Raw genomic sequence first — 12,743 nt, forward strand, 5'->3', positions numbered from 1 at the left:
GCCTGAGCATCCAGGCTTTAGTCCTGTCTCTACCACCAGCCAATTATATGGGCAGGGGAGCCCACTGAGCCTTAGTATTATCAAGTATAAAATTTCAGGGGATTGGACTAGATGGATGATTTCTGAATTTCTGAAAAATCTGCCAATTTTGCATTTTCTGCCCTACATCTTATTTAGATGTAAAATTGTTGCAAATTCCTTTTACCACTTGGTAAGATTGATGCTCGGGAAGAATGCATCACATACATCTCAGGTATGCACTTCTCAGTTTGAGAAGCATGGCCTTATATTATTATTGTAGTCCCTTTCCCCTTAAAGAGAGACAGGCATAGGAAGAATATAGGTCATGATCTGCACTATGAATTCCAAACCACTCCTCTCACCAGACTGACGGAACAAGTCAAGTACAGGTTCTCCCACTTATTGAGCATCTTAATCTGTCTGATATATTTAGCAAGTCTGCAGTTGAATTTTTCCCAAACAAAACTAAAAAGGAGTAGTTGCTTGCCATGATGTTCCTGCAGCTAATTCATTCTTTCTAACATAGTAAAGTGTAAATTTTTACAAAACTTTATCCTTACATTAAGAAATAAAAGCCAAGCTGAAGCTGGTTTGGCTCAGTGGATAGAGCGTCGGCCTGCGGACTCAGGGGTCCCGGGTTCGATTCCGGTCAGGGGCATGTGCCTTGGTTGCGGGCACGTCCCCAGTGGGGGGTGTGCAGGAGGCGGCTGATCGATGTTTCTCTCTCATCGATGTTTCTGACTCTCTGTCCCTCTCTCTTCCTCTCTGTGAAGGATCAATAAAATATATTTAAAAAAAGAAAAAAAGAAATAAAAGCCAAGACACTGACCTTTTCCCTACTCTTCAATCTCTCTTCAGTTGAATAATCAAATTCAAATTCCTTTAATCAAAAAGGAAAATCAACTTTCTGGGAAGTGCCAACATCCTTTAAACAAGTAATTTTTTCTTTTACCCTCCTTTGCCAAAACTTTTTCTGAAGCTTAGACTATTAGAAAGAATGTTAGATGTGAGGACATTGAGGTTTCAGGAGAGAAAGTTGACTTCCCAAAGTCACAAAGCTGATTTGTACAGAACAGAGATAAGCAATATAGTGGAAAAAGAACACTGACTGTAAAATCAATTCAAAGTTTGCCTTTGCCTCTAACCAGCTGTGTGACTTTGGGCAGGTTACCTAATGTGTCTAATTTCTATTTCCTCATTGATAAAACGAGGGCAATGTAACTTCATAGGATGTGAAACTCTTAGCATAGGATCTAGCAATCTGTACCCAGTATTCATTGAGTATATTCTCTGTATGAGGCTCTGTGCTGAGGCTAGAGATAAAGTACACCATTTCTTCCTTCAGAATTTGTAGTCTAGTGGGGGAGATAGAAATATTTTAAAGTTTTGTACAGTACTTTCTGTGATAGAGGTAAATGCAGGCTACTATGGCAGACAGAAGACAAGTACAGCTGGGGAGTTATCTCAAGGCAGGCTTTCGTTGGGATGTAATGCTAAAGAGTGTGGGGCTGGTTGAGATCAGGCTGCAGTGGACATAAATTTGAGCGGTTATACTCCAAAGGTAAGAAGATCAATGACGAAGCTGTTAGGATAGTCTAGTTGAGAAATCATGAAGCCTTCCATTGATTTAATGCAGTGGGAAATGTGGTAATGGTGATAAGCTTTGAGAGAGTTTTAGGAACTAGTACAGGTAGAAGTTGAGACAGATATTAGGATCACTTACTTCAAAGTATTTAGTTTGATTATCTAGGTGGTTCACTCATGTATGGCTGGGAAGGTAAGGAATTCAATTTTGGACATATCAGGTTTCAGATGCCTGTTTGGAGTGATGATGATATAATGGTGCTAGCTAGCTAACTTTTATTGACTGCTTCTTATAGGACAGGCCCTATTCCATATGCTTTGCATGTATTAATTATTTAATTTTCACAGTTACCTTTTGAGGTTATATTTAAGATTATCCTCACTTTATAAATAAGAAATCTGAGGCACAGAGATGATATAACTTGACCAAGTTTCCATAGCTAACAAATGGTTTAGCCAGAACTTAAATCCAGGAAACCTGGTTGTTGAATCCTTACTGTTAACCACTTCAATATATTATATGCCTCTCATTGATGATGGGAATGTTCACTAGGCAGTTAAATATCCAGGCCTGGCATGGCAACATGAAAGAGAACTAGGTTGCAGATATGGATTTGGGGAGTTATCAGCACAAAAATGATTATATACTAGTAGAAGCCATGAATGTCACCCAGAGAAAGTTTATAGTATAGAAACAGCAGGTAGATGCCCTAAATTTTAGTCAAATATGTTCTTGAGTAGTGATCAGTGTTGATAATGTAAAGGAGCTGTTTATAAGTAAAATTGATAAGAGAATGATGGCTAAGGTTACTTCATATGAGATTGTGTACCCGTAGGGCACCCGTTAATGCGCATTGTTCCCATGACAGACATTGTTAATAGAGCAGTGGCTGGCCTCAGTAAAGGAAACTGAGGAAGGGCTAGTGAGATAGGAGGAAAAGCTAGAGAGATTAGTGCAGTTGAAGCCCCAAAGGAGAAGGATTTATGAAGGAGAGGGAGCTCAATAGTATCAGATTGTGTTTTCCTTTTCATGACCTGTTTTGGGAGCTTAGTGGAAAAGTGTTATATTTGGCAGTCAGGTTCATTAGTGATCTCAGAGAGTGTGATATCAATGGAGCTGGGGGTAGGGGTGGGCAGCTGTGATTGTATTGATTCATAATCCGAGATTGTGGTTTCAATGCAGCTGTAATCCATAGAGGTAAGAAAGTGATTGATGGACTTCAGGATCTAATTTGGTTGGGAAGAAAATGAAGTCAAAAGAGGAAGATAACTTGGAGGGAAGGGACCAAACTGGGGGGAGGCTGCTTTTATAGTGGTACCTTGGTTCTCGAACTTAATTCGTTCAGAAAGGCTGTTCGAGAAGTGATTTGTTCTAAAACGGAATAATTTTCCCCATTAGAAATAATATAAATTGAATTAATCCATTCCAGACCCCCAAATGATTCCCTGTTTTAACTTTTCTTTTATATAGTACATATCTAATGTACTGTTTAGTCTCTAAATAAAAACTTCTTAAATTTATAGAACCATCCCCTGCTAGCCTTAAATTAATTTTTAATATATCACTGCCTCTGAAATGCTATCACTGGCTAACTACTTTTTGTTTATCCAAACAACAGTTTTTCTACCTATTCATTTGCCTATCATTGTTGTTTTGTGAGCACTTTCACACCCTTAGCAACATTATGTCTTAAAATTGTGCTAATCATTGAGTTAGCCAGCAACAAAAGCATTCTCTCCTTTGTTGCCTGAGAGATGCTTTTTGTGATGCTGAGATATCAACATGAAACGATTGGGTTGTCAGGTCGAAAACAAGTTTTGGTCAACAACCGAGACATTTTTTTCTGTGAACCACTTGGTCGAGAACCCAATTGTTCGAGATGGGAGACGTTCAAGAAACGAGGTTTGAATGTACTCTTGCTTGTCAAAGGCTGTGTTGGGATATCAGAGCCAGCCAGCACACTCAAGAGCTCTATGATCTGCCCAGTGGCCAGGATACTGTTAATTAGCACACATTAGGGCCACCCTACAGCATGAGATGGATCTTTGGCTGTATATATAAAAATTTTGGTGAGTTTCTCCAGGGTGAAATTTCTTTGGATCAGGGTTTCTTAACTTTGGGCCTGTTGACAGGTTTGGGCTGGATAATTATTTGTTGTGGGCCTGAGGAGTTGTCCTATGCATTGTAGGATGTTGAGTAGCATCCCTGGCCTCTACCCACTGGATGCCAGCAGCTCCCCCACCTCCGTAGTTGTGACAGCCAGGAATGTTTCCAGACATTGCAGATATCCCCTGGTGGACAGATTCACTTCTGGTTTACAATCACATTCTTCTGGTTTTCCTGTAGGTCTTTTACAGATTTCCCTCACCTTCATTAGCCCCTCTAGGCCCTTCAGCTCTGTTGGCTTGGAGAGTTCAGTTATTTCAGCCTGTGGCCTTTTCCCCCAAAATTTTCAGTCTGGAAATAAACCCTCACTAGAGGTGAGACAAAGAGGTACATTTCCCTATTAGTAGCCAGTTAGCTACTTAAACCATTAAATGTTTTGGGGTTATGGTATTTAGAAAAGAGTGTATAGCCAAAACGGTTTGGCTCAGTGGATAGAGCGTCGGCCTGCGGACTTGAAAGGTCCCAGGTTCGATTCCGTTCGGGGGCATGTACCTTGGTTGCGGGCACATCCCCAGTAGGGGGTGTGCAGGAGGCAGCTGGTCGGTGATTCTCTCTCATCGATGTTTCTAACTCTCTATCCCTCTCTCTTCCTCTCTGTAAAAAATCAATAAAATATATTTTAAAAAAAGAAAAGAAAAGAGTGTATAGTCAAACTTTAATATCTCTCATAAACTTTTATATCTTATCTCCTTATAGTACAGTTATTTGTATCTGTGTTTCTTACTAGCCTGGACTCCTTGAGGACAGGGAGCCTTTCTTAATCTTTGCATGCCAAACATCTTGCAGAGTACCTGGCACATAGTAGATTCTCAGTAAATGTTTGCTGAAATGTCAGTTATTTTGATAATTAGCTAAGTAGGTTAAACCTGTAATTTTTCATAGAGTGTTTCAGTTATCAGGCCTCACAAAGAGGCCAGAGTTCCCTTAATATTGTCAAATTCTGATTTGTGCAGAGAGAATAATTTTATCCAGTAATTTCTATGTACACAGATCTCAGGTGTCTTCTGGAAAAATGGGAAATGGAATAGAATGACTTGCTGCCTTTTGAAAGATACCACAGATCCTTTTAGCTCTACCTGGCACCCAGGGCTGACTGTTCTATAGGTAGAGTCACACTGAAAAATATAATTGAAGCCCTAGCCAGTTTGGCTCAGTGGATAGTGTCGGCCTGTGGACTGAAGGGTCCCAGTTTCGATTCTGGTCAAGGGCACATGTCCAGGTTGTGGGCTCAATCTCCAGTGGGGGGCATGCAGGAGGCAGCCGATCCATGATTCTCTCTCATCATTGATGTTTCTATCTCTCTCTCTCTTCCTCTCTGAAATCAATAAAAATATATTTTAAAATACATATATAATTGAAGCTGGAAAATAGGGTAAATGTACAACAATCAGCTACAAATCTAACCTGTTTTGTTGGATGAATGTTTTCTAGGCACATAATCCTATATAATATAAGGCTAATATGCAAATTGTCCCCACGGGAGTTCAACCAACTGGGAGTTCAACCACTCGCTATGACGTGCACTGACCACCAGGGGGCGGCACAGGATGAATGAAGGTCCCTGCTGGCAGCAGGCATCCAGGGGAAGGAAGGCCCTGGCCGGCAGCCAGAAGGCCCCAATCGGCCCTGATCGCCTGCCAGGCCTTGGGACCCTACCGTGTACGAGTTTCGTGCACTGGGCCTCTAGTAAATTTATAAGCCCAGTTGTGGCATCTACAATATAAGTGTCTTTATAGACCAAAAGTAACATTTACAAAATTGATTGGGGTTTTTTTTTTGTTGGTTTACATATTTACTCTTAGTGCAAATGTGTAAAATGTTGCTGTGTTTTTGCTTTTTGGCTGGGCATTGATTTTAATTGATAGATAATGTATACCATAACATGAATAGTTAATTCATAACTGTACAGTTCAATAAATAGTGACACTAAAGTTATTTCCCATTCTCCCTATGCTGTTGTGATAATAGTAGTGGTAGTGGTCCTAATATAAGTAGTTATATAAGAACTCTTATGTAGCATTTACGGTGTGCCAAGCAAAAACTAAGTGCTTTACATGTATTAACTCATTTAATCCACATAACAACCCTATGAGATAGATATTATCATCCTCATTTTATTGATGAGGGATTGAATCACAGAGAAGTTAGTAAGTGACCACTCCAAGTACAAATAACTAGTAAGTGGCCGGGCTAGGAATTGATCTGAGGCAGTCTGGCGCCAGGGTCTTTCCTAACTATTTTACTGTACTGTACTTACATGACACCCATATAAGTAAAGGGAAATGTGAGATAAAAAATGCTTTTAACATCATTGTGGGCTCTATGGAACTTATTATTTGTTCATTCAATGCTCCCTGTAGAATCAGTGATTACAGAGAGAACATTTAATTTCAAAGCATTCATCCCTCCTTTCAAACTAGTATTTTCAAGTTTGTTCTCCATCTGAGAACTTGCATTTAGAAGAAGTACACTTGAACCTTTTAGTTCAATTGGCAGATCAAGAGCTTGCAGATAGGATATATTGCCTTTGAGTATTTATTTATTTATTTAATTAAAAAATATGTATTGATTTCAGAGAGAGGAAGGGAGAGGGAGAGAAAGATAGAAATGTCAATGATGAGAGAGAATCATTGATCGACTGCCTCCTACTGGGGATTGAGCCTGCAACCTGGACATGTGCCCTGACTGGGAATGGAAATGTGACCTCCTGGGTCATGCATGGGTCAATGCTCAACTACTGAGCCACACTTGCTGGGCTTACCTTTGAGTATTTAGACTGTTATATAAGAACTCTTATGTAGCATTTACAGTGTGCCAAGCAGTAATTTGGATATCACTATGTTTTCAACGGAGTACAGAAGTATTAGGGGTCTGACTTCAAAGTGTTTATGTGATTTATTTATTTATTATTAAAGAATAGTTGACTTTGTTTGTTTTATATATATTCTTGTAGATAGGCCACTTCTCCACAAATGGAGCCAATCTAATACAAATTCTAAAAACCTTTCAGAGCCACTTAAATCCCAAGATGTGTAAGCATTTGGAGTGGAACTACGAGCAATGCAAAATGTTACCTTTCTGGAGACTTTGTGATAAGTAGAATAAATAAAACAGCCTATCCATGTTTAGATGTATAAAGTTCAGGCCAAAGAAACTCTGGTTAATCTTGCAGAATTAATTCTCATTTGGGCACTGATTTACATAACCTTTTCATGTTTAAGTCTGAGTTAATAGCCACGACAGGTATTCCTGCTTTTCAGAAGTTTTCAGTAAAGCCACTTCACTTTTACAAGTAAGATCTCCATTGATACCTGTTTTTGGTAACTAAAAGAAATCTGAAGAGGATTTTAAATTAAGAGGATTTTTAATTAATGGTAATTGCTTCTTTGCCTTATACCATTTAATTTTATGAAAGGCTTCATAGAAGTGTTCTTCTTTCGGATAGTGTGGGAAACCTGTACTGTTTTTGATTACTGTAAGAAATCCGCAGGGAATTTTTGTTTTTGTGAAAATAGCGTTCATCATTTGTTTTGCAGCAAGTTGTTATAAAGACAGCACCAGCTCTTTCCCTGGGAACTACACCCATCAGTTCAGCGTCAAGCCCTCATAGCTTCGAACAGTGTCTGTGAGCATCTGTGCTTTATCTCGATTTATTTTGTGTATCCATTAGTAAGATGTGTCCTAAGGTGTCAGCAAAGCCTAAAAGATCTTGTAAGGGTGTTATGCTTAGTGTAAAACTGGATGCAAGTAAGCATTTCAGTTGTGGTGAACAAAATAAAGACATTATACATAGATTGAATTTGGGGTCTGGGAAAGACGAAAATTGTTCTCATATAAATTAATGATAATTGCTTCTTTGCTTGACCCCATTTTATCTTATGGAAAGTTTTGCAGGAACACTGTACTTTGGGAAAGTGGGGAAAACCTATCTATACTAATAAAAGGGTAATATGCTAATTAGACTGGGAGACCTTCTAGGAGACCTTCCCGACATTCTTCTGGACAAAGCCATGGTGGCAGGGCCGAGGTAGAGGTGGTTAGGGGCCAAGAGGGGGGAGGGCAGTTGTGGGTGATCAGGCCGGTGGGGGGTGGGGCTGTTGGGGGTGATCAGGCCAGCAGGGGAGGGGGTAGATGGGGGCAAGCAGGCCATCTGTGAGGGTCAGTTGGGGGTGATCAGGCCAGCGGCCAGGGGGGGGAGACTTGGGGGTGAGCAGGCCGGCGGGGAGGCACAGTTGGGGGTGAGCAGCCTGGCAGGGGGGCAGTTAGGGGTGAGCAGGCTGGCAGGGAGGGCAGTTGGGGACGAGCAGGCTGGCAGGGGGGGGCAGTTGGGGGTGAGCAGGCTGGCGGCGGGGGGGCAGTTGGAGGTGAGTAGGCCGGTAGGCAGAGTGGTTAGGGGCAATCAAGCAGGCAGGCAGGTGAGCAGTTAGGACAGTGGTCGGCAAACCGTGGCTCGCGAGCCACATGCGGCTCTTTGGCCCCTTGAGTGTGGCTCGGCGTTAGAACCACTTCTTCAAAATAGACTCGCCCAGGCCGAAAACCAACTTCTGCGCATGGGCCACAAAGTTTCAATCACACTGTACGTGTGCGCCTGCATGTGGTATTTTGTGGAAGAGCCACACTCAAGGGGCCAAAGAGCCACATGTGGCTTGCGAGCTGTGGTTTGCCGACCACTGGGTTAGGAGCCAGCAGTCCCAGATTGTGAGAGGGATGTCCAACTGCCGGTTTAGGCCCAATCCCACAGGGGTCCCAGATTGGAGAAGGTGCAGACCAGGCTGAGGGACACCCCTCACCCCCGTGCATGAATTTCATGCACCGGGCCACTAGTATTTGATAAGAAAGCTGGTGTTCTATATTCTGCTTCCTTTGCCTTGGGTTTTGTGAATCTGGGTATGCTCTGGTTAGATCACATCTACTCTGGTGCTTTAGGCCAGTCAAGTGTTTGGCTGGAGGGAGGAACAGATCACCATTTCCACCCATCAAGTGTACAGTAAAGGAGGCCTATGACATTCTCATGCTAATTTTCTTTCTTCTAGGTTTATGAAGGCCTAGACATCATCACCAACAAGGTTTCTACCCAAGAGCAGAGACTATGCCAGCATCACATGATCAGCTTTGTGAATCCTCTTGTGACAAATTACACAGTGACGGACTTCAGGAACAAGGCAACTGCTGTGATATCCTTAGGAAAGACAGCAGCTAGGCTTGATGGATGGCAAGGCAGCCCAAGCCAAGAAAGAAGTTTTCTTTCTAGTGACAGTTTCTTCTAAGCAGGGCACACATGACCTAACTACCAATAGGGAGCATCCCATCAGCGCTATGTGGATTGAAAGATATGGTGTCCTTGCTACTCAAAGTCTTGTCCTCAGACTGCAACATCAGCATCCCTTGGGAGCTTGTTAGAAATGCTGAATTTGGGCCTCACTTCATATGAATCAGAATCTGCATTTAACAAGAGTACCAGGTGATTTACATGCACATTAAAATTTGAGAAGCACTGTTTTAGTGGCGAGAACATTGATTTGATTTAGGACCAGAAAATCTGTGTTCCAGTCTTAGAGCCACCTCTTTTGATCATGTGAATTTTATTGGCTAAAGTATTTACCCCACTGAGCTTCAGTTTTCCATCCTTAATTAATTTATAAATATAATGGACTTCCAGTTAGAATTTCAAAGGGATATTTGGAATAGGGATGATGGGACAGGAAAAAAATTATTCTGGGTAATACCAGCAATTTTTGAAGGGAAAAAAAAAGTATAAAGGGGGCTATCCATATATTTTAATGTCCAGATTGCATTTAATATCTGGAGTGCCAGATACTAAGACATTAAAAATTCATAATAATTATAATAGCATGGAAATTATATACTATACAAACTTATGGCACAGAATAGAAAATTCAGATACAAATTCAAATGGACATATATATTTAGCTTATTAAGATAGCGTAAAAATAGTGAAGAGTGCTCATTTTGGCAGCATATATAGGTACTGAAATTAGAACAATACAGAGAAGATTAGCATGACCCCTGCACAAAGATGTCATGCAAATTTGTGAAAGTTTATATCTAATAAAATAAAGTAAATGAAGAAATAATGCAGTAGTTAATAATTATTCCTGAGACAGTTCATTGTTTTGGAAAAAAATAAAACCAAGTCCTCTTTATATATGACATGATTTCAGATTTCAGAGTTAAATATATGTATATATATATTTTTAGATATATTCTTATTTCAGAGAGAGGAAGGGAGAGGGAGAGAGAGAGAGAGAGATAGAAACATCAATGATGAGAGAGAATCATTGATTGACTGCCTCCTGCAAGCGCCCTCCTGGGGGATTGAGCCCATAACCCGGGCATGTGCCCTGACTGGGAATTGAACCATGACCTCCTGGTTCATGGGTTGAGGCTCAATCATTGAGCCACACCAGCTGGGCAGAAAAGGAAAATTGTTAGAGTTAAATATGTAGGAATTAAGAATTGGTATTGGCAAGAATGTGTATCAAACAGAACTCCTAGGTATCTATTTAGATAAACCTTGTCACAAGTATACCCAGAGATGTGTGGTAGATCTCATTCTATAATAGCATTCCTCTAAGCAGCAAAAACATATAAACACTGAAATTCCTACTTACAGAAGAATGTGTAACATTTGCTTTGTTCATTTAAGTTTACTTTTTCAACAGTAAAAATGCATAAATTATAGCTACATGCATCAATCAGTGTGGAAGAATCTCAAAAACAACATAAAATATGAGAAATTATAGGAGGATACATACATGTTCATACCATTTATTATAAAGGTTAAAAGGCAAGCAAAACTAATCATATAATTATATATTACATATCGATTGTATGTATTTTATATATTAATGTATTAATATATTCACATCAGTAGTAATGTAAAGAAAAGCAAGGGAATGATGAAAAACAAATACCCTCCCTTCCCCTGAAATAACTCAAGATAGTGGTTCCCTCAGAGAGAGAAATTGGGGGTTGAGATGGGAATGAATACACAGAAACTTCAAAGGAATGACTAACTTCTTTTCGTACATTGGGTTCATTAGTTATTTGTTTTATTACTGGGCTTCATAATTTACCTATGTCAAAATGTTCTTGTGTATATATTGGATATTTTATAATTTAAAAAAAAGGGGGGGAGCCCTAGCCGGTTTGGCTCAGTAGATAGGGCATCAGCTTGTGGACTTGAAGGGTCCCCGGTTCAATTCTGGTCAAGGGCACATGCCTGGGTTGCGGGCTTGATCCCCAGTGGGGGTGGTGCAGAGGCAGCTGATCAATGGTTCTCATTGTTGCTGTTTATCTCTCTCTCCCTCTTCCTTCCTCTCTGAAGTCAATGAAAAAAATATATACTATATAATAAAAGGCTAATATGCAAATTGACCAAACTGCAGAATGACCGGTCGCTATGACGCACTGACCACCAGGGGGCAGACACTCAATGCAGGAGCTGCCCCCTGGTGGTCAGTGCACTCCCACAGGGGGAGCGCCACTCAGCCAGAAGCTGGGCTCATGGCTGGCGAGCACAGCGGCAGTGGTGTGAGTCTCTCCCACCTCCGCTGCAGCACTAAGGATGTCCGACTGCTGGCTTAGGCCTGCTCCCCACTCCCGGACTGCAAGAGGGCACAGGCCGGGCTGACGGACCCCTCCCCCCAAGTGTACAAATTTCATGCACTGGGCCTCTAGTGTGTGTGTGTGTGTGTGTGTGTGTGTGTGTGTGTGTATTTTAAAATGGGGGAAACAGCCCACCATAAATAAAATTAAAAAACAGACTACAAATCGGGGAAAATATTGTAACAAGGAAAGGTAAAATGTTAATATACTTAAATATGAAGAACTCTTATGAATCAGTACAAAAATTAAAGGTCATGAGTACTAATTCACAAAGGAAGAAATAGAAATGGTGATAAACATGAAAAAGGGTTTGTCCTTGTTAATCAGGGCCATGCAAATAAAAATAATGAGATTTTTTCTGCCTCTCAAAGGGCAGAGATTTAAATGTGGATAATAATTCTTGCCCTACCTGTTTTACAAGGCAGTTTATCAGATGAGATAATGTATATGAAAGCCCTTTGGAAATTAAAATAAATCACCAAAGTACATTGTTGCTATAGGACAATTTGGTTGTTCAGGAAGAACTTAAAGAAAATGGAGAGCTAATTAAAATTTCCAAAGGGCAGCAACAATAGGGATGATTAAATCAGGTCATTTATAGGATTGGCGATGTAGTGAATTTAGGTAAGAACCTACAAGCAGGCCGAAACCAAGATGGCGGCATAGGTTAAACACCTAACCTACAGCCGGGCACAACAATTTCAAAAACACAACTAAAAATCAAAACGACATCATCCAGAACCACAGGAAAGCTGGCTGACTGAAATGCCCACAATTAGAAGGAAAGAGAGGACCACAAGGAAAATCAGGGAAGCCGTAAAAGCTTGAGGTATGGAGACACGGGTGGAGACAGGAGCCCGCACACGTGCGGGGAAGACGGAGCCGGAGAGGAAGGGGCGGCTGACGGCCTGGCTGGCGTTCTCTGGCGGGAAGGAGATAAAAGCGCCAGATTGTGCTGAACCCCAGCTCCGACTGCACTGAACCCCAGTCCCGGGCGAAACCCTGGGAAGCCGGGCTCATGCTGGGGGAGTCTGGGCTGTGGGGCGGAGACACGGAGGAGTTGCGCCAGAGCCGCGCACGGGAATGTGCGCAGAGGAGGGACTGTTGCCTGTGCCGCTGGATTGCCCTAGCGGGAGGGAGACAAGGGCTCCGGACTGTGCTGAACCCCCAGTTCCAACTGCACTGAACCCCAGTTCCGGGAAAGACCCGGGGAAGCCAGGCTCATACTGGGGAAAGCTGGGCTGTGGGGCAGAGGTGCAGAGAGGCGGCGAAGAGCAGAGCACCGGAGGCGCGCAGGGGATTGTGCGCGGAGGATGGGCTGCTGACTGTGCCGCTGAGTCGC

The 12,743-nt window shown here is 41.7% G+C and overlaps 1 protein-coding gene across 3 annotated transcripts in view; it reads left to right on the plus strand.

The window, feature by feature from the left end:
- TRIT1 (tRNA isopentenyltransferase 1) overlaps nt 1-12,743 on the plus strand; it is a gene marked incomplete at its 5' end in the record, with an annotated part of 46,031 nt that overhangs the window by 13,196 nt on the left and 20,092 nt on the right. For all 3 annotated transcript variants that reach the window (XM_079778331.1, XM_079778333.1, XM_079778332.1), the window contains one exon: nt 8,806-8,946. In XM_079778331.1, the coding sequence (XP_079634457.1) occupies nt 8,806-8,946 (141 nt within the window). The remainder of the gene's footprint in view (nt 1-8,805; nt 8,947-12,743) is intronic.

Source organism: Cnephaeus nilssonii, assembly GCF_951640355.1.
Source record: "Cnephaeus nilssonii genome assembly, chromosome: 7".
NCBI lineage: Eukaryota > Metazoa > Chordata > Mammalia > Chiroptera > Vespertilionidae > Cnephaeus > Cnephaeus nilssonii.